The sequence below is a fragment of the Aplysia californica genome, unplaced genomic scaffold (assembly GCF_000002075.1).
Source record: "Aplysia californica isolate F4 #8 unplaced genomic scaffold, AplCal3.0 scaffold00046, whole genome shotgun sequence".
Taxonomy (NCBI): domain Eukaryota; kingdom Metazoa; phylum Mollusca; class Gastropoda; order Aplysiida; family Aplysiidae; genus Aplysia; species Aplysia californica.
Genome location: NW_004797316.1, coordinates 1,345,389 through 1,372,283, shown reverse-complemented (window position 1 = coordinate 1,372,283; position 26,895 = coordinate 1,345,389). Strand labels below are relative to the sequence as shown.

The 26,895-nt window shown below is 39.9% G+C and overlaps 1 protein-coding gene across 1 annotated transcript; it reads right to left on the bottom strand.

Annotated features, from left to right (window-relative positions):
- Positions 1-26,601, bottom strand: LOC101848803 (60S ribosomal protein L4). The gene is made up of 9 exons (XM_005092442.3): positions 26,420-26,601; positions 18,976-19,144; positions 15,604-15,849; positions 10,871-10,995; positions 10,001-10,130; positions 8,617-8,773; positions 6,955-7,038; positions 6,359-6,518; positions 1-168 (listed from the first exon to the last, which is right to left on the bottom strand). Exons 1-9 carry the CDS (start codon positions 26,420-26,422, stop codon positions 58-60), a joined length of 1,185 nt encoding a protein of 394 aa, XP_005092499.3. The 5' UTR covers positions 26,423-26,601; the 3' UTR covers positions 1-57.
- Between the last annotated feature and the right edge of the window lie 294 nt (positions 26,602-26,895).

Below are 26,895 nucleotides of genomic sequence, written 5' to 3'. Positions count from 1 at the left end.
TTCAAACAATTTCTTTTTTTTTATTCAGACATCAGCCATTTGTCCCAGCCTACAGATTTACTTCTTGGCGGGTTTGGTGGTCTTCTTTGCCCCAGCTCTCTTGGCCTGTTTCTTAGCTTTCCTCTTGGCTGCCTTGCCCTTGGGGAGGGGCTCCAGAGGCTTGGTGATCTGCCAAAAAAAAAATTAAAAATATTAATAAATAAAAAACATTTTAAATCATGAAACCAAGTAAGCACTTGTATTCATAATTCATACACCATACAAAGAAGTAACTGCTTAGACATACACTTGTCCACCCAAAGTCTTTTCTTTATTTTTTAAAATAGTTATAGTAAAGGTTTTACGGCACTCGCAACTGCATTAGGTCATATGAGAGCCAAGGGGCAGATGTCAAAAGAGAAGTCCTTACAGGGAATCAGACTTACTTTGCTCACCTCTCTAGCTTCAACAGCACAAAGTCTGCTTCAACTATCAAGGCACCCCGGAAATAGCAGGTCACAAGAGTGACAAACATACAAAAGAAGTAGAGGAAAATTGACAATAGTAGGGATGAGGGACGAAAAAGCAGCAGTTCCCTGTTGTAGATCAGGCGCAGTTATGAGCGTGACATTGACGAATCAGCTCTTTTACAATTCTACTGTGCACGAACAAGAAATGTCCCTCCTTTGGGAATGGTCTAAAGACACTTCAGTCAGTGGCACCGCCCCGGTAGGTCTTTTCAATGACAGTCATAGGACTCTAGGCGGTAAGAAAAAGACCTGAAAATAGAAGCTGTGTGTATGAATGAGGCTGCTAGTTTGAAAAGAAAAAAAAATGAAACCAATATTAATTTTTGAAACAAGTTGCGGTCTCTACCAAATGTCAGTTCTGAAGCGGACATTAGCAATTGAGACTCTCACCCTCAGCGTCACTTTCAGTAGGTAGCGTAAACACGGCCTCGCGGGCACTCGCGGCCCTTCCGACCGCGTGGTATCGGTAAAATCGGGGTAATTCCGATCGCTGTTTCATTGCTCTTCCGCAATAAAACACCAAATGCCGTACACCTTGTAAAAGTTCAGCTTTTCCTTGTTACAATGGTGTAAGTTGTTTATATGTCCGATTATTAGGAGCTGGAGAATCGCCGACGAAAGCGAAGCCCCTCGCGGTCGGAATGCGAGGTCGGCCGGTTGAAAAATTGACACGAGTGCGTTCAAATGCTTCGCGGAACGAAGGATGATAAAATACCGTCTTTTCATTGGTGGAGAACTGTAAAGCTTTAAACGGGCTTTCCCGTGATATAAGTTTAGCCTTTGGCGTCTTTATAGAAAGCTTTTAAAAATACCGTCAAAATGTTTAAAGATCCCTTTTTACAAAAAATATGTATAATACCGACTTATAACAGATATCAATTAAAAGATCAGTTCATTTTCTATTAGAATAAAGTTATTAACTTGGAATTATTTTTCATCAATCCTTCCGCGAGACTCAGAAAGAATGTGACCCCGCACGCGGGGTACACTACAGTATAGAGCAGACTTGCTCGCCGCGGGGGCCGGTGCGCGCCGCCGGGTCATCGCTCGGTGTTTTTGTCGAAATAACGACAGATCATCGTGTTGGAGGCAATAAAATACTGATTTGTAAAGATCTCAGTCTTTAAAAAAATTAGGCTCCATATATTTGTTATAGTGATTGTACTCTATTAATGTGGAGATGTTTAGAGCACTTGGTACATTTTTTATTGTCTGTCAAACATGGGGTTGCAGCCAGTGACTGACTGTAACAAATTTGATCAAATTTTAAACAACTACAATTTTCTTAAAAATTGACGGAGAGGTTAAAGAATGGTACCAAAATGCTCAGTGGATATAGGCCTTTCAAATGTAACAGATACATTTGGCATACAGCTACTTTGAAAATTTAGTTCCTGGTACCTACTTTCAGCCAGCCATCCTCTGAAATTTACTGAAATATTGCAGTTCCTAATCATTTCCAGTCACCTGAGAATTCAGTTATCTTAAATATGTTGCCCTTGGTCTGCCACTATCTCAGCCATCAATTTTTCTAGTCAAGACAGGATATTGAAGATCAGTGACTGCTATTTTAATGAGATGGATTCAACAGACACAATTAACACATTTTGTGAAGAATGAAAGACAAAAAAAATGTATGGGACAGAAAGTTGGGACAAATTTTGGGACAAATTTGCCCCAGAAAAAAGGAAGTGATGAGACAAAGCAGAAATCCAATTTACTTACACAAAATAGTTGTGGCACTGTATGTTTGTGTGTAGGAGAATGAAGCCTGAGTGTGCACAGTGATGTAGCATAAAAATGTAAGTGATAATTAATTTTGAAAAAGAAAAAAATATATAGATCTAAATCTTCCTCGGTGACAGGCTGAGAAGTGTTTTCATTGCCAGTGCAGCTAGTGCCAGGACTAGATCTAGATCTGTCAATAGATGTCTCAGGTCTGGGTACATTATATATCTTCTCCACTTTGAGGGCTGATTTGAACTAGAGTTTAGTATTGGGGCTAGATCTATCATCATCCCCAGCCGGACCAGGCTGCGTACTCGCTGAAAAATCAGCGAATTATTCACATTTTGATTTAAGAAGTAATCTATTTGATACTTCAGTTACTTAATGGAAATGCCAAAACTCAGTTCCAACCATTTTGTAGCCACTTTGTATGCATCAATGGATACATACACTTTAAAAAAGAGTTTTTATGAAATAAAAAATTCATTTTTTATTTTTTTTGTTCTTGTGGCAGCAAAAAATGGCGCTGATTCAGCAAAATTTCTTTATGTTTTATAAACAGTGTTTCTACAAAACCAATGTTGTTATCGATCCAGCTACAAAACCAATAAAGATAGAAGCTTCATACTTGGATTATATGTTATATATTGCTTGCTTCTCCTTACAGAATCAGATTTAATATCTATAATACGTTTTCCAAATTTTACCCTCACTTTGACCAATGTTCAGAATTCCATATTAGGCGATGCTGAAACGCAAAAGTGCCAAATAACACAAAACAGAATCAATATTCAGGAAAAGTGCTCTTGTAAGGAGGAGGGCACTTATCTTGGGAATAATGTGTGAAAATTTCAATGAAATCTGACCGTTATTGAGATACACTTTCAATAAAGTTACCAGTTAGCCGAAAATGCAATTTCGAGAAAAACACAAAGTTTTCGAAACATTGTGCAATCACAAACATCTCGGTTTTCACTAAAATCCAACATTATTCAGCAACATACACCACATTTACACAGCACAGGCTATTTAAAAAGCGATTAAAGATTTTGCATGCTGACATGCCCGTCTAAATTTATATATGTTAATGTTGCCATACTGAATTGTTTAGGTAAATTGAGTTTGTTGTTAGTCTTTCCACATCTTAAAGAAATCTTTAAATGATTTGGCAGGTGACTGCCTTTCTTAGAATTAGAAGACTCGAGACTTTGTCGAGCCCCCCCAAAAAAAAAGCTGCTACCTCCCCTTCATTTTCTTCCTATGTGTTTTGGTTTTGCAATGGTGGAATCTAAGACTATGCAACCAAGAAAAGCACACTGTAAGTTGGCACTACATGATACTACATGTATCTAGATCTGTATATTTTCTCAATTTATTTTATCCTATCTAGATCTATATATTTCTGCAGTCGCTTCTTTCAATCTTGCTTGAAGGGGTTAGCCGGCTTTGGGAACACTGGTCTCCGATTTTTTAAAACCCAATAATAATAAAGTAAAAAAATTGTTTTAAATTACACTAGGCCTTATAGATTTCTATTGCTAGATCTACGCTAAACAGACTTGTTCACTGCGAACAACCGGAGAGGCTAGGGAAGACATCAAAACAAATTTATCCTAGATCTAGATTCTAATTCTATAACTTTGTCGATCGAGCGCAACGTAGATCTATGCTTTGAATACCCCAGCCACATAATCATGGAAAGTACTGAAGGCTATTGTGTATTATATGTATAATCTCAACAGTTTAGATCCTGGATTAGCTCACTCAAAACGACTAAGACAAAGACATCGAACCGAACCACGATCAGATAAGACAGACAAGAAAAGACGAATAAGAAGGAGCATGTGTTCGGTAGGCCTGGTCGGGCCAAAATACTACACAGAATTGCAAATGGAGATGATAACAATAATTATTCAGCCTGTAAACAAGATTTATTAGCGTTGAAATTGGCAACACGATAGAAAACTCTGAAATGCAGCGAAAACGTTCACAATGGCCCGCAAGGGGAATCCCCTTCATTGCTACCGGCTCGGCGAATGAAAATTCAGTCCAGTCACGTGACGGAAGTGGCCAACCGGTATTAAGTACGGGGTCTTCAAACATACCTAAATGGGTCCCCAGAGTAGTTCCGTACGAAAACGAATGTGCAATAATCGAATAGTTCTTATCAGCCTTTCCAACGATACCAAACTTGATTACCTTGCAGCCACGGAAAGTGTTGTTGTCAAGGGGTAAAGTTTAGCATTTCTTGAGGTTTTGTTTGAATTTTTTTGCCTCCCCTACCGCTTTCAAATACATTTTTATATATATATTAGAGGTCTCTTTAGGTTTTGGGACCTTCACAAACGGATTCTTGACATATTTTTCTGTAAGAATATCCAAATACTCGAAGTTCCATTTTTTTAAAAGCAAATACCCGATTTTCTAGGGGATGAAGACCCGCGGATTCCCGTAAATCTTTAAAATTATCGAGTTTCAGATGCTACTCGCCGTGCCATGCTTCGTGTGCGAGAAACAAACAACTGCGCTGAAGTTCCTTACTTTCAGCTATTCAGTCCTTTGGACAACTAATGCGTTTATTCGCACTAAAAGTGATGAATATAAACAAACAACAAAGAACTAGTTCGATATCCTGTTTTAACATGCTGGGTTTACTTTATAGTCAATTATAGTTGAACATGCAGACGCTGCGATCGCGGTCCGCGGCAGGAATTTTACCGGATCGCGTATGCTGTGGGAGCAGTGCTCTGTGAGTTAAACTGATGGTGTCAGGCACAAATGAACCGACTTACACCATCTCAAATAGATATACGGTAAAAATTATTAATAAAAAGAAATGCACGACACACTGAAGTGAAATGTGAAAAGAAGTCTTTGACAATTATTTCAACAGTGTTTGGCCTCTCTTGTCTGGGAGACTCAGACCTGCCACTCTATGAAATCTAAAAATCAGGATGTCAAAGTAAAAAAAATCAGGATCTGGTGGAAAAAAAACCGGGATCAACGGCAAATCAGTCATAAGGGGTACTGGGGAAGGGGGATCCTGGTTCCCTTTTATGAGGAAAGTATGCAAGAGAAAACTTGAAAACTTTTGCAGGAATAAGTTCACATTTGGGCCACTAAATAGAGGGAAAACTGAAAGACAGCATTACTCGAGTCGGAGTGGGATAGAGTGGGGGAGCGCAGGTTGCAGTACAGCTGAAACTCTCTGAGTCTCGAAAATAGCTGACACATAACTCTAATCATCCACGCAAAAAGCCCACGTTTTCATACAGTAACAACGTTTGGCTTCCATCGCTCGCATTATACACTCAAGGCACCCCCCCCCCCCCCCCCCCACAAAAGATTGCGCCAAGGTTGTTCATTTATTTCTTTTTTCTTATTCCTATATCCTCAATCTAGATTCTACATGTATCACGGCACGCACTTTAAGCCCAAGTGTCAAAACAATAACACACACACCCCCCAGTTCAACTGACGGGTCTTGATGACGGGCCCGACTAACCAGAACTCGAAGATGAAGCTTGCTTTTAAACCAACGGCAGAACAACAAATAGATTATTCTTAGGCCCATGACATAATTGTTACAGTAATCGGGACACAGCCGGAGAATTCTGGGTTATAAAAGCGAAAGTACATCTTGAGCATATCCATGTCGGAATTCAAAATCGATACGTCGGTTTTAGTTGAAATAATGTGCGTGAGTCATCTACTAGATTCAGCACAGATGCTTCAGAAAGTAGCGTTCCAAGTTCCTGCCGAAGAAAAATCTAATCGGTGCTTCCAAGCAAAAGAGATTGCACAACTTTTTATATTTTTTCTAAGAATCGGACGCAACTGACGCAACGACAAAAAATCAGGATACTGGCGATCGAAATCGGGAAAATCGAGATGCTTGAGATTTGGGGGGGAAAAATCGGGATATCCCGATTAAATCGGGATGAGTTATCCAGATTAAATCGGGATGAGTGGCAGGTCTGGAGACTGCACATCTGTACCTAACACCACTTTTACAGTAAAAAACATAACTAAATGAAAACATCAGGTAAAAATTATTAAACAACCTTTTCACAAATAATTAGAGGCATTTGTTGTCAGACAACATAATCACAATAACTTACACCCCGCTTCTTATTCAACAGCTCTTCCTTTGCACGCTTGCGGGTTGTCTCAATATGGGCAGCTTGTTTCTTAGCATGCTTGGCGTATGGGTTCAGTCGAACCATCACACGATAGTTCTTCAGAGGATTCTTCTTCAAAATCCTTCTGCGGACCTCTTTCCTGTTCAAAACAGAAAACAAGAAAATCTGGTTGACAGGGGAACAGACAAAAGTAAAATACCAGTTAAAGATAGCCAGTGAAATAAGGATGAAGTTAGCAAAAAAACCTTCTACTACAATAGCTGGGGCCATGGTAACATACAAAGTAATCAATGTGTCTTTACTTAGTATTTCTGCCCACTGTAAAGGTACAACTTCCAATTTGAAGAGCCAAAATAGAACTACATTAAACAGATGAATGCAGAATCAAAAATACATAAACTAGAACTTGCAACGGGGTCATGGCAACATCAGAATATGGAATCGTCACTCTGTTCAGTAACACGGACCAAAGTTTTCATCACGGTTGCCCCACCCCTCCACAATACACATGGGAATTGTCCCCAAAATTCCACAGGCTTCCAAGCCATAAATTCAAAGAAAAAATTCACACGTACTTGGGTTCCCTGATCACGGACTGAATCTCATCACTCTTCAACAGACGAGCCAAGTCAAATGAAGCCATCTTGTGCATTGGGAGGCTGAAAGGAGAGAAACAGTGCAAAATTAAGACAAACATTATCACATAATGAAGAAGAAAAGCAAACAAAAATGCATAGGTTATGGCAACATCAGAATATGGAATCAGCATTTGGTTCAGTAACACGGACCAAAGTTTTCATCACAGTTGCTCCACATACTAAATGACCTCATGAATATTTCTCTCCAAGTTTTCTCAATTATACCAACAGAAAATTATGTTTTTTAAAATTTGTCTTCAGCACAAACTTTACATTAACTCAAGCCCAATATCGAAAAAGACTGGGTTCACAGCCCCGAGAAAACAACAACAAACCAAAACAGATTTTAAAATTTGTCTTCAGCACAAACTTTACAATAACTCGAGCCCAATATCGAAAAAGACTGGGTTCACAGCCCCGATAAAAAAACAAACCAAAACAGATGACCCTCATATAAAAAAAGACTGGGTTCACAGCCCCGATAAAAAAAACAACAAACCAAAACAGATGCCCCTCAACCATCGACACACTGTTGCATCGTGTGAGGAAGCACGCCGATATGCGCGGTTGCATGAAAGCACATGTGTCAGAAATGTGCAGGCTACATCTACCACAGAACATTTTTGTGACCTATGCAATAAATATGTCCTTAGCCTATACTATGTCTTCTCTTTACAGACAAGTCATTGCCTACACTCATACCATGTCTGCATGCTCTCTCTCATTACAGCAACTTTGGTGACTGGAATGTACAATCCCGTTCAATTAGACTTACCCATCACTGATATATTGTTTTTTCTCTCTGTATGAGTGTTTTGAATACAAAGTACACATACTCGGGCTGAGAATGGCAAAGCACAAAAAAGGCTGAAAACTAGGGGGGATTGTGATATCCGTGGGCCAAAGTCACCAGTTCTCCACGTGTAAACTACCGGTACTCGATTGTCACAACTGAATGCGATTCTACCAGTAATGAAGAAGAATAAAAAGTACTCGATTGAATGGTATCTGCAGACACACGAATGCGCACGCACCAGCAAGCAGTTAAAAAACTTCTAAAACTATTATCCTCTTTTATTCAATGCAATTTTTTTTCCTCACTTCAATATTATTATAATACGAAAATTGAAAAAAGGGCGGAAGAGGTGTTTGGATGAGCGGGCAGCGGTGTTGCACAAAGCGGAATTCCGCCTTTAGGCGGACAATTTTCAGCCCTGACATACACAACAATTTGGGACCTGAAAATCTTATGTGAGTGCAAGACTATTATGAAATATGCAGTGGCATTATGACAACATCAGAATATGGAATCGTCACATAGTTCAGTAACACGGACCAAAGTTTTCATCATGTTGTCCTACCAATGCAGCCTCTTACACCTGTAGAAGGAAGTCACTCCTGTGACAAAATTGGAACCAACCAACCCCCCCCCCCCCCAAAAAAAAAACAAAAAACAAGTACAATTCTTTCCATAAAATAAAAATGTTTTGCATCCCTGCCAGAAACAAAAATCCACACAACCAATGTTTAGATGGGGAGACTTTCTCAAACCCTGCTCAAGGTGATTTAAACTTGGGTACGGGGGGGATTATTATTTACTTGTAGCCTTTCTTCTCTGTGGCTTCCTTTTTCCATGTTCCATAAATGCTGTCCAGGCGCTTGAAAGCAGACTCTGTCCAGATGCAGAAACGTCCAACATGGCCACCAGGAGCAACTTTCAACAGGTTCAGCCTGTCCACACTGATTAAAGTGACACCTGGTTCAAGGGGAAAACAAAATGACAGTACACTGATGAGAATTTACCATACTTTGCAGTTCATGCAAGTTCAATCCAGAGTTCACACTTTTTTAATACACCACATGAATCTATATCACTTCTCCATAAATTATATACATGTACAAGGCACATCAGAATGGACATTCTATCATGAAATGTCTGAAACACGGACCATGATTTCATCACACATGCCAATCAGACGAGATATTACGGTTGAACACAAGGATGATTAACGCCAAATAAAGTTGCAGTTTTTTCCATGTTATAATGTCTTGTAGCCCCACATATTTCACACATGCCAGCTTTTAGACAATTACGTCATCTTATGGTTGAATTCACTGCAAATCCTGCTTTAATCATTAGTATAAGCTGTTAAAAATTTATGTAATTTATCCAGCAGATCATGGTGTGTGTGTGTGTGTGTGGTGGGGGGTACACCTGAATCTCGCTTATTACAGGACCGAATTTTACATTTCACACACATAAGCATAGTAGGGAGTCTCAAAATCCGTAATCAAATTTGAGAAAAAAGTTTCGTTTCCATGAATACGGCGGCCATATTGGATTTTGTTGACATTTCTTACATAATGAATACCGCACTTATCGCTCACGGAAATTGATTGGTTTTTGTTGCATGCGTGTTCACAAGCATTAGATCTAAAAATTTGTTTCTTGCTTTTTCCTAAACAAATAAGAACATTTTTAATGAATTTTTTCCTGGGGTAGCATTCAGGTTTGCAAAAAAAAATCTGTGAAAATCCACACTCCAAACGTCACCACCAAAAATCTATTCCATATAGCAAAATTCAACCGACAAATTTTTAGCATTACATCTTATCCTCATTCTGTGAAAATTTTATGAAGATTGGATGAAAAATGGTGGCGTTATTCAAGAACATATAGAGAAAAGTCACGTCTTGAGAAAACGGCAGAGTCCCAAGATACTCAAAGTTAATTTTACAAACACAGGTTTACGAGCTTTTTCAAAGCTCAATGGGCCAACCAATGTTTGTGGTAAGGAGGCTCTCAAACTTCCAATTACCTAATCCGGGATAGTTGGCAAACTAGCAAACAATTCACCTAGCACATAGCTTTATCTGTAATGACCACAACAAAGTAAAATAGATGCCTAGAACACATGGAAAAAAGAGCGTGACCTCAATTGTTAAGTATGTTGGTCATCACCCTTGAGGAGCTAAAACTGACCTGGGATATTTCTGAAAGCCCTTGTGATTCCATTGTCTTGATTGTAAATCACCAAGGGGCCGCGGCGTTGAATGCGCCTACGGTTCCTCATCTTTCCTTTTCCAGCACGGAAGCGTTTGCTGTTGTACACCTAAATTTCAAGGGGGAAAGATCATCTAAATAAGTACCAATTGAAAATCTCACACTCATGGCTTACAAATGAAGGGTTGAGATGCAAAACCCGCTACACCCATTTCAAAACTTTTGAGAAAATCTGCCTTTTTTATGCTGCTATACGCACGAACATGCGCACAAAGATTTTTTGGAGGCTTTTACGAAGTAGTGGGGTGTTGGGTTTTGGCCGCACACACTATGGCATTTGATAGGATGTAACAATGAGCATTTATAAGCAAAAAAAACTTGATTTCTTTCCAAAATGACCCTTAGCGGGTTTCACATCATGAGGAACGAAAAAGCAGCTGTTCCCTGTTGTAGATTAGGCACAGCAATGAGCGTGACATTGACGAATCAGCCCATTTACAATTCTACTGAGCATGAACGAGAATTCCCTTTGGGAATGGACTAATGACACTTCAGCCAGTGGCATTGCCCCGGGGGGAGAAACGACAACATTGCTAGACAGCAGGAAAGCAGACAATTTTATAGAACAAACTTTTTTTTTTGGTCGTTACCCCGATTCGAACCCAGGAGAGGCCAATACCTCTGGGCCACGAGAGCAAGCCAGCCAGCGCCCGCCCCTTCAATTGTAAATGTAATTTAGTTTCTACAAAAGGAAATCGCAGTCTTACCTTTTGAAATACAAACAAGCAAATTATCACCTGCAAACACATGGTACAGTATTGTGAGCCCTTTCAACTTAAAATTTTTTACCTTTTCAATATCAGACCATGCCTTCAGCTTTTTCAAGACAGCAACAGCCTCTTTGGTCTTCTTGATTTCCTCCACTTTGTCATTGACAACAAGGGGAACTTCAGGAATCTCCTCAATGCGGTGACCTGGGGGGGGGGGGGGACAAAATATAAGTGAAAATGCTGTAAAACCCAACTTAAAATATGAATAGTACGTTTGGGCAATTTGTGCTTAATTAACACATTCACTACCTGATGCATTATGCTGCAGTGCCTAAGAACATTGTTGCACTTGATACATGTCACAATAGGCTCCTATTTATTCTTTATGGTGTTACCGACCTGCAATTACACAACAACAGAAGATTACAGTTTTGTTCTTTGAAAGCAAAGAATTTAGTTTAAAAAATATCATGAGAAAACTGAAAATGGACTAGAGAATAAAAATACATCAGTTCCTGCACCCCTGCCTACGCCACACCTCACAATGTGCTTTCTAAAACTTGAAATATCACAATTAGCCATAGATCAGAAAATCAATACATATGTGTGCGTACCTGGTGAAAGGGACCACAAGACGTATTTGCTCCAACCTTCAAAGTTCAAAAATAGAATTTTTGACCAAAACTAAGTTCCATTAAAAACGGATTCTTTAACCATCAATATATCGATATTTACAAGGACTTGAGTTTCTTGTACTTTAAAATACATTTTTAAAGATGTTTATTAACAGGGCGTATATTGCACAATCCCAAATTATGCGTGAGAAAATTGGTTTTCTGAGTACACTCTATTTCTTGAAAACTCTTGCTCAAGGTGGTGGTGAATTTGTTTTGAAGACGTAATAATATAAACACTTTGAAGCTGTTCTTTCATCTTAAATGCTTTTTTAAAGTTAGTTTTAAAGTTAGAGTAGTGAATGTGTTGTCAGGTCGTCTCGAAGCGTGGATCTATCTATTTGAAGCAGAAACAAATGGGGAAACTTTTAAGTCGTTTTTCTCAAAGGGAGTGTATACAGACCCGGTAGAGGAACTCTTTTATGATTTCAGTAAGTTTCAGCGCCCTCTTGGCTCAGGGTAGACCTAGGTTCTTCTAGGTCTATATCTAGACCAAGGAGATGAAAAGTTCTAAGCTCCATGATCTAGACAGACAGACATAAATTATAAATCATTGATCTTGTTACGAGGCTATTCTAGATCTAGATCTAAATCAAGATTGCGGATGTCTTTTCGATGAACGATCGTCCGTTTTGGAGTTAGAGGAATCACAATTTAAAGAAAAGAAACAATGTCATAATTTCAATCGAGCATTCACCCTCTCTATTTCTCTGCCTCTCTCTCTCCGTCTCTGTGTATCACTCGCATTCTCTTTTTCTTTCTCTGTCTTTCTTTCTCCCCCATCCCACCTATTTCCCACTCTATCTTTCTCTCGTTCCCTCCTGCCAACTGGGACATGTCATCTAGCACTTCCCTCCCTCCACCTCTCTCTCACACACACACTACCGGGTCTGGGCGCTAAAACTTTACGAAATCACAAAAGAGTTCCTCTACCGGGTCTGTATACTTCGTGACTTAGTTCCCGGTCAAAACCTTGTTTCCGTACCCTGCCCTATAAAATCACCCTTATCTCAAAAAGATATCTTTAAAATTCAAAAAGCATATTGTTCAGAAATTATCTCTGTACATGAAAATGCAAAAAAAAAAACCCGCAGGATTCTTCAAAATGTGTCATGTGGTCCCTTTCACCAGGCACGCCCACAAATTTATAAATTCACTTTTGTATTTAAGGAAGGCTGATTTCATGATAGGCTTACCTGTTGGGCGCTATAACCAAAGGCAAACCCGAACCAACCCAGAACAACACTTCAAATCACATGAAATCGCTGTAATATCAAACGGGCTTCATTTTTAGTTTTATCCCTTGATATAATGACAATAGATGCTACCTCTGAAAACAAATTGGTCAGACCTGCCAAATATGCAAGCACATGGAGCAGTGGAAGCATGTTTTGGCTCACTGAACCAGCAGGCCAGGGCAGTCAAGGTGTTAAATGATCATAAGTCAAATTACTCTTCAATCCAAAGTAGCTAAGCAAGTAACATGAAACCCAAACCTGTTAACGGAGTGCTTCCATCTTAAATCCAGATGTGGAACACATTCTTTTATGCATTTTCTGTAAGTATTGTATCATCCACTATGCAATTGAGTCTTACACTGCATGCCTCTCAGCCCCTTCATTTTTACCATCACTCTCTTCTTGAGGACTGGTGGGACACCTAAAAATTGTGTTTTTGGGTGAAATTATGAAAACTGGGATTATCACTTTTTATATTTCCTGAACAATGTCCAAAAATGTATGAAAGCGTTTCTGTACCCTAAAGTGGTGTTTGAAGGGACTTTACAGCAGAGGGTGGGACTTTTTAAAAGAAAATAATTGCCACCTTTTGTCTCAAAAAGCATATTTTGCACTGCTTGTATGCTTCAGTTTTAGTAGGAAACCTTCATTTTATGTCTGCTGTGTTAATATTATCCAAGTAGTTGCCACGTTTATGCTAGAAATATGTTTTTGAAGGGTTTTACAGAAAGAATTATTTTGGCCTTTTTTGACCTTTTTCTCAAAATGCTATTTTCACACAAATCATCCCATTCTTCTGCTTTGCTTCTTATTCAATTGTAATGTAACTTTCACAGAATGTTAATGGCAACTAGTTCTAAAAAGTGGTACAAAAAGCATTTATAGTTTTTGATAAATGGTCATCAAATGCAGAATTTTTCGGATTTTTTCAGTTATGCAATAAGCCGATAAGTGCCATGGAATGGAAACTAAATCATATATATCGCTGGTCTAGAGCAATAATGTTGTAACTCTAAATTGTTGAAAATAGGGTTGTTGCTATCTTTAAAACAACAAAGAGCCATTCTTTGTGCAAAATTAATCTCAAATTCGAATCATAAAGCCGAGTTTCGTAATGCAAAATTGTAACTTACTACAAATCCATTGTGGTATGTCACATGCATTAAAAAAATCGATCCATATTTTCACAATCATTTTTTCCAGTATAGCCTCCTCTTATAAATCTAGATCACTCGTCATGTCTTTTTTTATATAATAATTTTGTTTAATATGAATTTGAGAAAATGTTAATTTTGAACTTTTGTAAACCTTTTGGGTCCCTTGATGTGTTCAATATATATTTCATTTCAATATAAAGAAATCATTATCATAGCTGCCACTCAGAAATTTTAACAAAGGAGGAAATTCACGCGAAGGCGTACGCGCGCTCTCCCAAACCAGTGAGATCCAGAGGCAATATATACTGGAAAATCTGGCCTACGGTTTTGGAAGGGAAAACGGTCATATTGTTAACCATAGGCAACTGAATTAAAACGTATTTGAAAAAAACACACCAAAAAAAAACAACATAAAGGCAGTAAGTTGACTAACAAGCATTCGAGTCAATTTGACACAGTTTGGACTTGGTGACTAAAAATCCAGTGTTTTTTGCCAGCTGGTGTCTCAAAAAAAGATTTCTTTCACTTTAAACTTGTACATACATAGACGTAGAGCAGTATCGGATCAAGGATGCAGGCCCTCTTGTACAATGTACAATTGCCATCCTGTTTGCACTTAGTGCCCCTGTAGTGTGTTTCTTATTTAGAGATCTAAACTGAATTAAAATTATAGCCTAGGCTATCTAATATATCTAAATATGTGTAGATCCAGATTATATCTAGAGATAGATTTTCTAGATCTAGATCAAGATCTAGATTCACTTCCGCAGCAGCCACAATAGCCGTCATGTAAACAAACCGGACCGCAATTGTACAAGAGTGCCGCGGCCCGCTATTTCTTTCGCAAAAAACGGCTGCTTCTTTCTCATTCCAGCTCCTTTTACTTTTGCATTCTGAATCAATTTCTCTCGAATTTCCGTCAATTTCAATGACAACTCGGCGCATTAACGTCCCGATGCCTGATCGACACTGTGTTGCTCCACAACAACAAACAATGTGAAACTAGCGCTGGGCCTAGAAGAACGGAAGTAGAAAGCTACGGGCGGACATGCTTCTCTCTGTGTTCCATGTAATTATGTTTTGAGATTATTATTCAACTATTTGATAAATGTCTTTAACAGAACTGTTAAAGGCCACATAATTCCAAAAATCTTCGAACAAAAACATCAATAGGACAAGAAAGTTGAGGTGCCAAATTGTTGTATCTCCTACAGGCTTTCCACAAAATGTTTGTATATTCCCTAAATCTGTCTTTACACAGGAATATTATCAATACACAAAGGGTAGCGTAATATTTGTAATAAATACTTAATCTTGTCATGATGAATCAACAGTAAGACGGTTTAATGGAAAAACTGATTTCCCAGCCCGATCTGAAACTTTAAAACGAAATTTCTCAAATAGATGATTTTTGAGTTACAACATTATTGCTCTAGAAAAATTCATCAAACCAATTTTTAGATCTGTACTTACGCACATGCCAAAATAAAAGTGTAATTGTTGAAAAACAAGTGAAAAAAGTCGGATCAAATTAAGTATACAAAAACCTAATACAGCTGCCGTTTCCATGGCAACCGAACCAGATTTACTTTTTTTTTTAAATAAGACTTTATATCCCCAATGATACAGGATGTCCCACAGCAAATATGAGCTCTCTTGGGTGTGTATAGCCGAGATAGCCTCCAGGTGCCTCACCAGCCCTTAAGACTATAAACCCACCTCTTGAAATACCCCTGCTCTTACCTTTGGACATAACCAAAGCAGGAACACCAGTTGCAGCAATGGCAGATGTGATAGCGTAGCGCCTCTGGTTCACATTGATCCTTCTGTGCCAGCGGCGCCATGTCTTGGTGGGGGCGAACATACGCCCCCCACGGCACATGTTGCCAAAAGCACCCTGGCCAGAACGGTGAGTACCGCCACCACGCACACGTGGGATACGTGCCACAGCACGTCCAGTACCCCAGGACTCGGCTGATGTCTGATGACCTGTGGGGACAATAATGTAATATTCAACAAATCCATTTCCGATGTTACATTGTAACTCAACAATGCCTTAACACACTGGACTTGGGATTAGACCTTTTTCCTTCTCCCAAACAAGATGAGTTCATTATACAAGACTAACCATGTCTCATTCAAAGGCAAAATCCATACTTTCAATTCCAGTTATATGGCAACAAAGCTTAGATTGTTTGTTTTAGTAGAGGTTTTACGGCGCTCACAGCTGCATATGAGTGCCCGAAGATTAGAGGTGTTACAAGAGAGTAACAAACATAAAAAAGAAGGAGGGGAGATAAGAACGATAGATGTCTGATAAAATGAAGATGAATGGGAGAAAACAGATATATGTAAGAGAATATATAGCTTGTTCACTTTCGTCTGACTGCGTTAAAAAATTCTAGCTCATTGAGGAATTTACCTCTATGCCCACGAAACTTTGCATGGCACTTCAGCAGGCCAGCGACCAAACAAAAATATTTTTTTCAAAAAACCTTCACCCAGTAATAAGAAAGTTTTCCTCTTTTGGCCCTATATTGAAAACCGCTCTTTGGATGCATACACAGGATCACTAAAATACAAGACTTACAGTAGCCTTGTCTATAAATTATTCATTTGAGGCAGCGACACCGCCACGGCCCCACCTTTCAGTGTAAGCTTGTAGATTTCATCCTCTGGCTGTCTAGACGTGCTCCACGAGGGTCTCGAAAAATACTCCGTTTCTTGAATCGTGTTTCTTAAGCGAACGTTAAATAGTGGTATTGAGGAAAACATGTAAACTTTTCAATGATTTAGGTGTACGCTGTAAGTCCCCTGTTATTTTTTTAACCCGCTTTAACCTTAGTTTGCAGTGACTTTTATGAATGGGCTAGACCTGCATGTGAGCCCCAACCCCCCCCCAAGAGCTTTTAAATTTTTGGGTGTCATAAAAGGAATTTACGTGCGACCACCCCAAACAAATATAATAAAAGACCTAACCCTAACCCTAGACCTACCCCCAAAAAAGAACTTGCTACGGCCCTAATGTAAAAGGCCTCGAATGTAAAAAGGCCAGCACTAGTCCCCCCCCCCCCCTTAAAAAAAAAGCACACTTCAAAACAAACAAGGAGCATATGGCCTGTGGGCCTTCATTGCTATAATAGGGTTTGAATTGGAATCTGAATCCTTCATATAGTTTATAGATCTAATAATCTAAATAAATCTAGATCTAGTAGAACAAGTGAATAGGAATAGAAGGCCTTGAACGAGAAATCCGCATCCGATTCCGAACAGAGGGACTCAGATGAGTCTAGAGATCTAGAATTCTAGATTGTAAGTAAATAATTCACGCACCTGATGAAATGCGTTTTACTAACATTAATATTACAATATTACAGCACAACCTATAATAGAATTGGAATATGAATCCTCCATTGAGGTCTATAATGATCTATAAATCTAGATCTAGATCTAGAGTGGAACAAGTGAGTCGGGACTTGAATGAATCCACATGATCTACAATCAGTAAACAAACGAAATTCAAAATGGCCGCTCGAGCACGAAACTGAAAGTAGATAATTTAGGTCGTCGTACTTTTTCGTATTCATATTTCTACTCAGGTTCCGACAATTATGTCGGAAACGCCGACGTCGGCACGAAAACGAAAGAGCCGACAAAGCCCACGGGAGAAAAGTGGGCACTGGCAGTCGGCCAGGCCTCGCACTTCACACATTGAATAGTACAGGTGGGCCTAGCGATAGCATCGGCCAGCTCGCGGGTCGGGTCGCGATTGTCGGATTTCAGACGAATGTCGGCAAACATGCAGGTCTAATGGGCTTTTAGATTCTGTAGGTCCCTTAACTTTTAGACCCGCATGCAAAGACCAGAAAGATTAAACAGAGCGAATTGTTTTTATCCCATTTAAACCGTCAGACAAAAGTGAACAAGCTAAAGTACCAATGAGACTCTCTTGACTTTAAAATTTATGCACAACATTTTTTAAAACAAACAAAAGAAAAAAAACACCAGACCGCCAATCACACACACAATGGTTGCATTGTTTAGTTTAGTTTTAGTAAGGTTTTACAGCACTCACAACAGGTTGCATTGTGCTAAAGATCTAATTGAACAGTATTGTCTTGTATCAGAACCCTGCTTGAAAGTTATTAAGAACTACTGTAGGTGTAAATAAAGAAAACTGCACAACAGAACTACACAAGTCCCTCATGTTTTGTTTGAAAGAATGAATAGCAAACTCCACCTTTGCCACTGCTCTGTTGACATCCACCCCTTGGCACCTATACGACCGTAACTGATTCCGTCCATTTGGCTCTGAGTTTTTCCGTTGCATCAATTTGGCCGCTGACAGCGGCTCAACAAAACCCGAAACAAATGTGCACTTTTTTAACATAATTCCTACTTTTTAAGTTGTCGAAAGGAAGTAGAACTTGTAAATAAACCTGACCTCAATCTCTGAGTGCCAATATTGATCGAAACACCGCGAAATTCTTGCAAAAATCGTTTTGATGTCGCTGTGTAGGCTAGATCTAAGGGTAAATAACACGGAGCCTGGTATAAGAAAAAAGCCCTTCAAAGAAAGATATTCAACTAAATTTGTGAAATTCTTGCATAAATGAGTGCTAGGGTGATATCGCTACAATTTTTGTGTTGATTCCTATGGATTTTAAGGACTTGTAGAGTTGAAAAATGCGGGGGGGAAAGTCGAAAGTTTCGAAGAGGTGTTGCGCAATTTTTTTTCCTCATTCGTTTTTGTCTGACAGAAAATACAATACAAACAGGTCATTGTTATTGATATAAACAGATCCCTCTATTGGTTCCCATCACTTTGGTATATGACAATACTTATTAGAGTAACTTACAGCTTCACAGTAATGCATTAAATAGATGCACCCCAGGTCTAAATTTGAACAAGGAAAAATAATTCAGTCTAGAGCCTGAAAAAATCATGGACGGAATCAGTTAAATGCAGTTGCGAGCACCGTAAAACCTTACTAAAGCAGAATCAGTTAAATTAAGTTGCGAGCACCTGTAAAACCTTACTAAAGAAAACAACCCCACTTGTTACAAAGATCAATATCCATTTAGCAAATTACTATTAGCAAGAACAGAATGTACCTGCTTTCTCAGACACAGCATATGGCTGGCGGGTATTCTTCAACATCTGAAAATGCACGGCATTAACAATGTCCGGGCGAATTGGGGCCTTAAAGACTGCAGGGAGGGCAATGTTGGTGGCAGTAGCCTCACCCTTCTCGCTGTGTACAGAAATAAGTGGCCGGGCAGCCTGAAAGACAATAAAAAGACATGAACAAACTTTGAGAACACAATGACAAATGAAAATGTATTCCAAACCGGGCCCATCCTAAAGTCTAAAGTACTTACTAAAACACTAGAAACTGTACTTTGTAAACTCAACAAATCCTGGATTTTTAAAAATTTCTGGTACTTAAAAGTAAGCTTTGACAAGTAAACCAAAAGGAGTAAGTTGTAATTCGGCAAGCTGATCTACACTCATTTTAACTGCATTAGGATACCTGCTCAAAATTCTGCCTAATCAGAAAAACATTCCAAATCCCGTTCATCTCTACGATCAAGTCCACCATTTAATAGATTTATTCATTCGGTAGTTTAACAATATGGATAAAATTAATTTGTGACCCCGCAAATCATGCTGAGGGCATGGAAATAATAATGAGTTTTTACAGAGGTGTGATTTGCAGCTAAAAATACTTCAGTTTGACCTCCCGAGCAGTGCAACTGTGTGTGGGAGTGATGACAGTAAAAATGTACCAAAAATTGGTAAATTTTTACTTTCAATCTTGCACATAGATGCACAGCTTTGGGGGTCAAACTGCAGTCAGTATTTTTTACTGTCATTCCATGCGGTATCTCCAAAGATTCTCTACTGGATCTATATGATCTTTTGATATCTCCACAGCCTTCTAAAAATAGTTTGTGGGCATCCCAGGATGTGATGACATCACATTACTAAAATTAGCCACCAATCAGGCAGGTGTGTTGTTCTACGTTTAGTCGTATGTGTGACAACAAAAAAACTAGAGGCAAAATGATGATAGATCTAGTAAGGATGAGGAAAGAAAAAGAAGCTGGATATAGATCTAAAATCTAGATCTACAGTCAATTGAGGCCAAATCGACCACTACGCTCTTACCCTACCCTATATGAGCGATCTACAAAGATAACAAGAAAACCACAGAGTAAATTAGAGCTCTTTTGTGCTCTGTGTTCTGCGTTCGTGAACTTCCCACACACGGCTCTCTCTTTGCCCCTCTGTGTGTGGAGGCGGGGGTCTCTTTCTCTCTCCCCCTAACCGTCCCCCGGATTTATGTTCCATATAAGAAGCGTATTTCTGCTTGAGTTTGTGTGCGTTTGTGGCCTCCTCCTAGTAGCAATGCCAATGAAAATTTATTTTTTCACTTTAGCCCTTTTTTTATTTGGTACATAAGAAAGAATTTTCAATTCTATGAATTATGCTTCTTGAATTTTAAGAATCGGTTCATAAATTTAAAAATTTATGGGGTTGTAAAGGTTGGCAAAATATGGATGACCCACATATAGGAAAATACTCCTAAAAAGTGGACCACGCAGTAGCAGATTCTGTAAGAAAATCGATATCTCGGTAACTAATAGAAGTGTTAGAGAGAAACTTGGCTACCCGATGTGTTTTTGGGTGTAGAAATCATTTCTGCAGTCAGATTTACTGCCCATATTACGATTTTGCGAAAAAGGGGTGTCGGGATGAGTCCATTTTATTTATAGCATCGTCTCTCAACATGGATTCTGTAAGAATATATGTCGGCTGCGTGAATAAATAATTGCAAAGCTTTTTATGGTGGCTTTAGACCATGCCAACCGTAAAAGATAGTTAATTCAATCTAGCATGCCATACAGAGGGCCCCAGCAAGGTCCAGGGACAGCGTCCTGGAGGGGGTTCAGGGGGCGAAGCCCCTGAAGAAATTGAAATTTAGTGTTTTTGGAGAGTTAAAAATGGCATTTGGGAGCCTGTTTGAAGAGATTGCATTCAGCCCATAACATTTATTTTTTTCACCAACATTTTGTCTTGTTTGATTTCTTCACCAATAGATCTATATCTTTCCATTGCTGGCAATGTATAAAAGCAGGTTCCCCTTTCATTGCTACTATACGCCCGTCACAACACCACTTCGGGCCCGATCCCATCCGTAGTGGGCACCTCGTGTCAGCATAGTATATATATTTCTTTTATCACTGCCCTAATCGTGTTCACGTGCCGTAGAATCTTCGCATTGATAATTTCTCTAGATCTAGACAAATTTGCAAAAAAAAGTTTCTTTCTGACAGTAATTTTCTGTTTAAGATCACAACTCAATTTACTTAATCAACACGCAAGATTTTCCAGCTGCAGCAACAATCCGAAGATAGACAGAAGGAATGAGTGAATGATAGAAAGGAGAAAATTGGCACAAAAAGCTCGCCAGATTTTGATCCATCTGCATGTAAAAAATGTACTGCCGACCAACCCACAATGAATGCACGGGGCATAGCAGAATAATGGCCAACTGAAGGAAATGAACAATCTGGCAGGTTTCTATACCATTAACTTATTGCCGAGAGAATTACCGTAAATTTCCGTAACTCATAAAAGACGATACGAAGGCGAGTACGGAATTTCGGCAGTCCTGCGATGGCGCTGGTTTTTTTTACGGAGGGAGTTGATAATGATGGAGGGACAAGTACGGAACTGGCAGAAAGTACGGATTTCCGTAAAAATATGGAAGAGTGGAAGCACTGTCTATTTCAAGTGACCAATGAACGGGCCCGGAATAGTCATGCGGGGATTTGTAGGTCACATACATTTGCTGTGAGAGTGAGGGGAAAATGGCCCGTCTCCGTGCGAAGCCGCTTTGAATAGGGGGTAGTTGTAGATTTACGATCGGGTCTAAACAACTACTTAACACAGAACGTTCAAATCTGAGCACACAATAGAGGATAGATAGATCTATTACCATCTCGGCTTTGAAATTCAAACTCCTTATAGTTTTCGGTGTACCTGACACTAAGTGTTCCCGACACCGAAAGTATAGGTTAATTTATGCGTACGAACTTCAACGTCCACATATCATTAGTTTGCCCTATTTTCTGATTGGTTGCCGAGTTTCATTCGGATTGGTTCAGAAATAGAGTAGACCGAGGTTGACAAAGTTAGTCACCTTTGTTTCGGCCGGGTCCGCAAAATCATCCGCAAACGGGGACCAAATTTATTGGCATTGCTACTTCTCGAATCGCCTGTTTTGGTTCTACACCGAAGCATAAGCTAGTCTACGGCTCATTCAAAACATGCCAAGTTGAAGTTGGCAGCTCTAGATGTATGCCCAATGAAATTAAAAAACAAAATGACCCACATAGACACGAGGAGCTCGAAAGGATAGCCAGGAAACTCATTTTACTGTAAACAAAATCTTTCAAATGAGCTTGAATTTATGCAAAATGATATTCCCTGATAAAAATGTTTATAGATAGTTTGGAATACCATTGTGCGGGTAAAAAGAAGAATTTGAGTGCAAAACATTCGGAAATCGGAGTGTCTACGTACATGGTAACCGGGCACATATTCTCAGTATCATGTACACAGTAACCGGGCACCTAGTCTCAGTATCTACGTTAGCAATGACAATGAAAAATTAAATTTTCATCCAAGTTGCTTAAAAATGGGCTTAAATGAAAATAGATTCTAATAACTATGGTTTTTAAATTTTAAAAATCCATTGATAAATAAAAGTTTTTTTATTTTTGTTTGCAAAATGTCGGAGGACCTTCATATAGGAAAAAATCGCCAAAATGTGGGACATGTTTTGATGTATTTTGAGGAAAAACTGTTCATAAGTCAGTAATGAATTGGAGCATATGAATGAAACTTGGCATCTCAATGTGATTTTTAGTGCAGAATCTAGTTCTGCCATCACTTTTTCGATGTCTTTATTACTTTGGATCTTAAAGACTGATATTTGCGTGAAATTTGTTGAAATGCGTGACATCGTTTTTACCGCGACGCGATCACCCCTTCTAAACTTAGTAAAGCGCTATCGGGAAAACCCGCGATGTAGTCATCGGTGACCTATTTGGTTATAGGCAGCCAATCACAAGCCGCCTAGCGATCACGCGCCTCTTGCATGCCGGCACCTCGCGTTTGGAATGCGTGATCTAGTTTCCAGATCTAGTGTTTTATCAATGGATGGGTGGTAATTTTAAGTTGGTACGGAAAATCTACTAAACGCAGAGATCTGAAATTTTACAGCAATAAAGAAGACATGTGGGGCGCTTGTGTGGTCGGCGATCAACCCGCAGCTCCGCTTAGTTTTCAAACCGCAAAGGAAATTCGCACAAACATGGCAATATCTCCGGTTCAAGTAATCGTTTGGGACTGTACGCTGGCATGTCGTTAGTTTAACCTTTCCTCTGGTTGGTTGCCGAGTTTCATTTATTTTCGTCCAGGAGTTTTCCCGTAACTATACTTAGAAGAGTCACCTCTGATTGCAAGCGGCCCAAAAATTACCCCTCGCGCAGAGGCCGATTTCCGGCCCAAGGCGCAGCGGGCGATTGGCATTTCTAATCTACGTACACGGTAACCGGAATGAAAATAAATCAATATCTGTCCTGTGCTGTCACTTGCTGGAAAAAAAAAAAGAAAGTCATACAATATACAAGCGTCTTGTAGGGCTCGCCATCATGACCGGTCAGTGAACCTGTGCGGGCGTATCACACTGAGTACCGGTTGGGGCCACCAAAGTTCATTCAATGTTTGTGCGCTGCGAAGTATAGGGCTCCGGAATGGGATTATTGATTTTTTTAAAGGTACAGCCGGGGGAGGGGTGGGGATGAAGGCAACACTGGATGACAAAAACTGAACTTGACAGTTCTGGACTGCCCGGTTACCGTGTACGTGATAGAGAGACTACGTGCCCGGTTGCCGGTTACCGTGTACGTAGATATTGAGGCTACATGCCCGGTTACCGTGTACGTGACACTGAGACTACGAGCCCGGTTGCCGGTTACTGAGTACGTAGACACTGAGGCTAAGTGCCCGGTAACCGAGTACGTAGACACTCCGTTCGGATATTGGCCTATACTATTTTCCTTAAAAAACCCAGAATGTGCGTAACTACTTATATGGCCACCTCTATTCTCACCCCGGGTGAGAATATAGCGCACGCGAGCCTTTTGGCTACTCTCACCCGGTGTGCGTTCACCGTTATAGCCTAGGCCAACCAGTGTAGCCTTCACCGTGAACCACAGAATTCTACACTGCGATAACAGAATTGTAGAATTCTGTGCCGTGAACAAACGCTCCAGCGCTCTTATGTTACTAATGTTAGCCTAAAAAAAGTAGTTGCAAGGCGCTCTTGTGTTACTACTGTTAGCCTAAAAAAAAGTAGTTGCAATTTTGTCTGTCCAGGGGGGGGGGGGGGGGGGGGGGGGGGGGAGAGAGAGAGAGAGAGAGAGAGAGAGAGAGAGAGAGAGAGAGAGAGAGAGAGAGAGAGAGAGAGAGAGAGAGAGAGAGAACTTCTGGGCAAAACAAAATGGCGACCTGCATAATTCGGCTCAATTCGAAAAGTTAAATAGCCGTAGCATCTTTGTAGACAACCAAATTAATTGACTTTTGTGTTTTAACATCATTTTTAAACTTTGTTTTGGTCAAATTGATCGTCCACACCGATACAGTATTCAGAAATATGCCTGAGGGAATGAAAAACGCACATCGGAATTAAACGCGGGAATCTTAAGAATTGCCAAGAGGTAGCAATGCCCATCGGGCTTTCCCGCGAGGCGAAAATTTGGTCCCCGTTTACGGGCGATTTTGCGGACCCGGCCGAAGCGTAGGTGACTAACTTTGTCAACCTCGGTCTGCACTATTTCCGAACCAATCCGAATGAAACTCGGCAACCAATCAGAAAATAGGGCAAACTAATGATATGTGGACGTTGAAGTTCGTACACATAAATTAACCTATACTTTTGGTGTCGGGAACACTTTCGTATCGTGTACACTGAAAACTATAAGGAGTTTGAATTTCAACGCCGAGATGATAATAGATCTATCTATCCTCTATAGTGTGCTCAAATTTGAACGTTCTGTGTCAAGTAGTTGTTGCACGACTACCCCCCTATCCAAAGCGGCTTCGCACGGAGACCGGCCATTTTCCCCTTACTCTCGTGGCAAACGTATGTGACCTACAAATCCCCGCATGACTATTCCGGGCCCATTCATTGGTCACTTGAAATAGGGCAATGGCGGGCACGCGCATCCGGTTGCTTTTCTCTCTATTCCCCTGTAACACAGCAATGGGGGTTTTCCGAGGCGAGGTTATCTCGTCTCGGGGTGTTCGCGTCTCAACGGGGAAAAGGAATTTTTAATTGTACGGCATGCTAGATTGAATTTACTTATCTTTTACGGTTGGCATGGTCTAAAGTCATCATAAAAAGCTTTGCAATTATTTAGTCACGCTGCCGACATATATTCTTAAAGATCCCATGTTGTGATACGATGCTATAAATAAAATGGACTCATCCCGACACCCCTTTTTCGCAAAATCGTAATATGTACACCACAATTTTAATTATAACAAAATAAGTACGAAATTGGTAGTAAATCTGACTGCAGAAATGATTTCTACACTCAAAAACACATCAGGTAGTCAAGTTTCTCTCGAACACTCCGATTAGTTACCGAGATATTGTCTATTTTCTTACAGAATCTGCTACTGCGTGGTCCACTTTTTAGGAGTATTTTCCTATATTATGTGGGGTCATCCATTTTTGCCGACCTTTACAACCCCATAACTTTTTTTACTTATGAACCGATTCTCAAAATTCAAGAAGCATAATTCTTAGAATTGAAAATTCTTTCTTAGGTCTTAGGTACCAAAAAAAAAAGCGCAAAAGTGAAAATTTAAATTTTCATTGGCATTGCTACAAGAGGCCTAGATTCTAGTCTATTCTAGATCTAACCCTAACCCAAACCCTAGATCTACCCCTACCCTTAAATTCTGCTCTGTCTCATAGTGGTCGCTCAATACGGAAGTCCTCCCGGCGGCTGGTTTGACCTCAATTGATTGACTCGATTACAGCAGTAGAGAAAGAGAAAAGAAAAGCCAAACTTTTCCTTGCCAGCAGAGTTGAGAAACCAGCAGAAGATAAAAGCAATTTTCAGCAGTAATAAATCCAACATGGTGGACCTTATGATATCCTCTCCCAAGTCTGTGTACTGTTTATGAACCAATAGATCTAGTACTTTCCCTTGGACCTTGCCAGCCAACAGCCCGCCCACCACATATTCCCGCCGGGGCGTTAGCCAGCTAGATAACTTTCTAAGTCTAAGACAAGAGTTGAGTAGAGAAGCCGAGGAAGAGGAACAGATGGAGACCGAGAATGAAAAGCAGAAGTTACTTTACACGAATAGAATCTAGATTATCTAGATCTAACCTAAAAATGTCTATCAGGACAAAAATATATTGAAATATAAACCGAAAAGCAAGCAACTAAAGGCACAAACAAAAGTATACCATTTTAGCAAGTTGTCTGGACCTTCCGTCACCACGCCGTTCGGTAAAAAGGAAGAGGAAGTCGATGCTGACAAGGAAATCGGTGGCGTGGAGGGTTGCCAATATGGCGTGGTGAATTGCCAGGACTCTGTAAATGAGCACGACTAAATTAGCGAAATGGCCATAGAGCTGTCGAGAGCAGACTTGAGTTTATCACAGAGTGACTGTCTCATACAATGTTCTTTGTGATAATTATCATGAGTTGGCCTAGATTAATTCTTCTGTGTGTTGGAGATGGGGGTACAACCGGAAGAACTATTCTCCTTTACAATTATGTTAAAAACTGTTCCGCCTTTGATTTGATCATTTAATATCGAGAGGAGGGAAAAGGGCTGTTTGCAATGGGCAGGCTATGGGGGTCGAGCAAGGACCTTACAACTTACTGTATAACTTCCTTGGGGTCGAGATAATGAGGCAAAGCGGATCTGAGAGAAAAG

Bases quoted from the DNA above. Each gene is read 5' to 3' on its own strand.
- LOC101848803 (XM_005092442.3), bottom strand. The intron at 15,850-18,975 runs GTACATTCTGTT...TTGTCCCCACAG, and splicing joins TGCTGTGTCTGAGAAAGCAG to GTCATCAGACATCAGCCGAG. The intron at 10,996-15,603 runs GTAAGAGCAGGG...CCCCCCCCCCAG, and splicing joins TGCTTTGGTTATGTCCAAAG to GTCACCGCATTGAGGAGATT.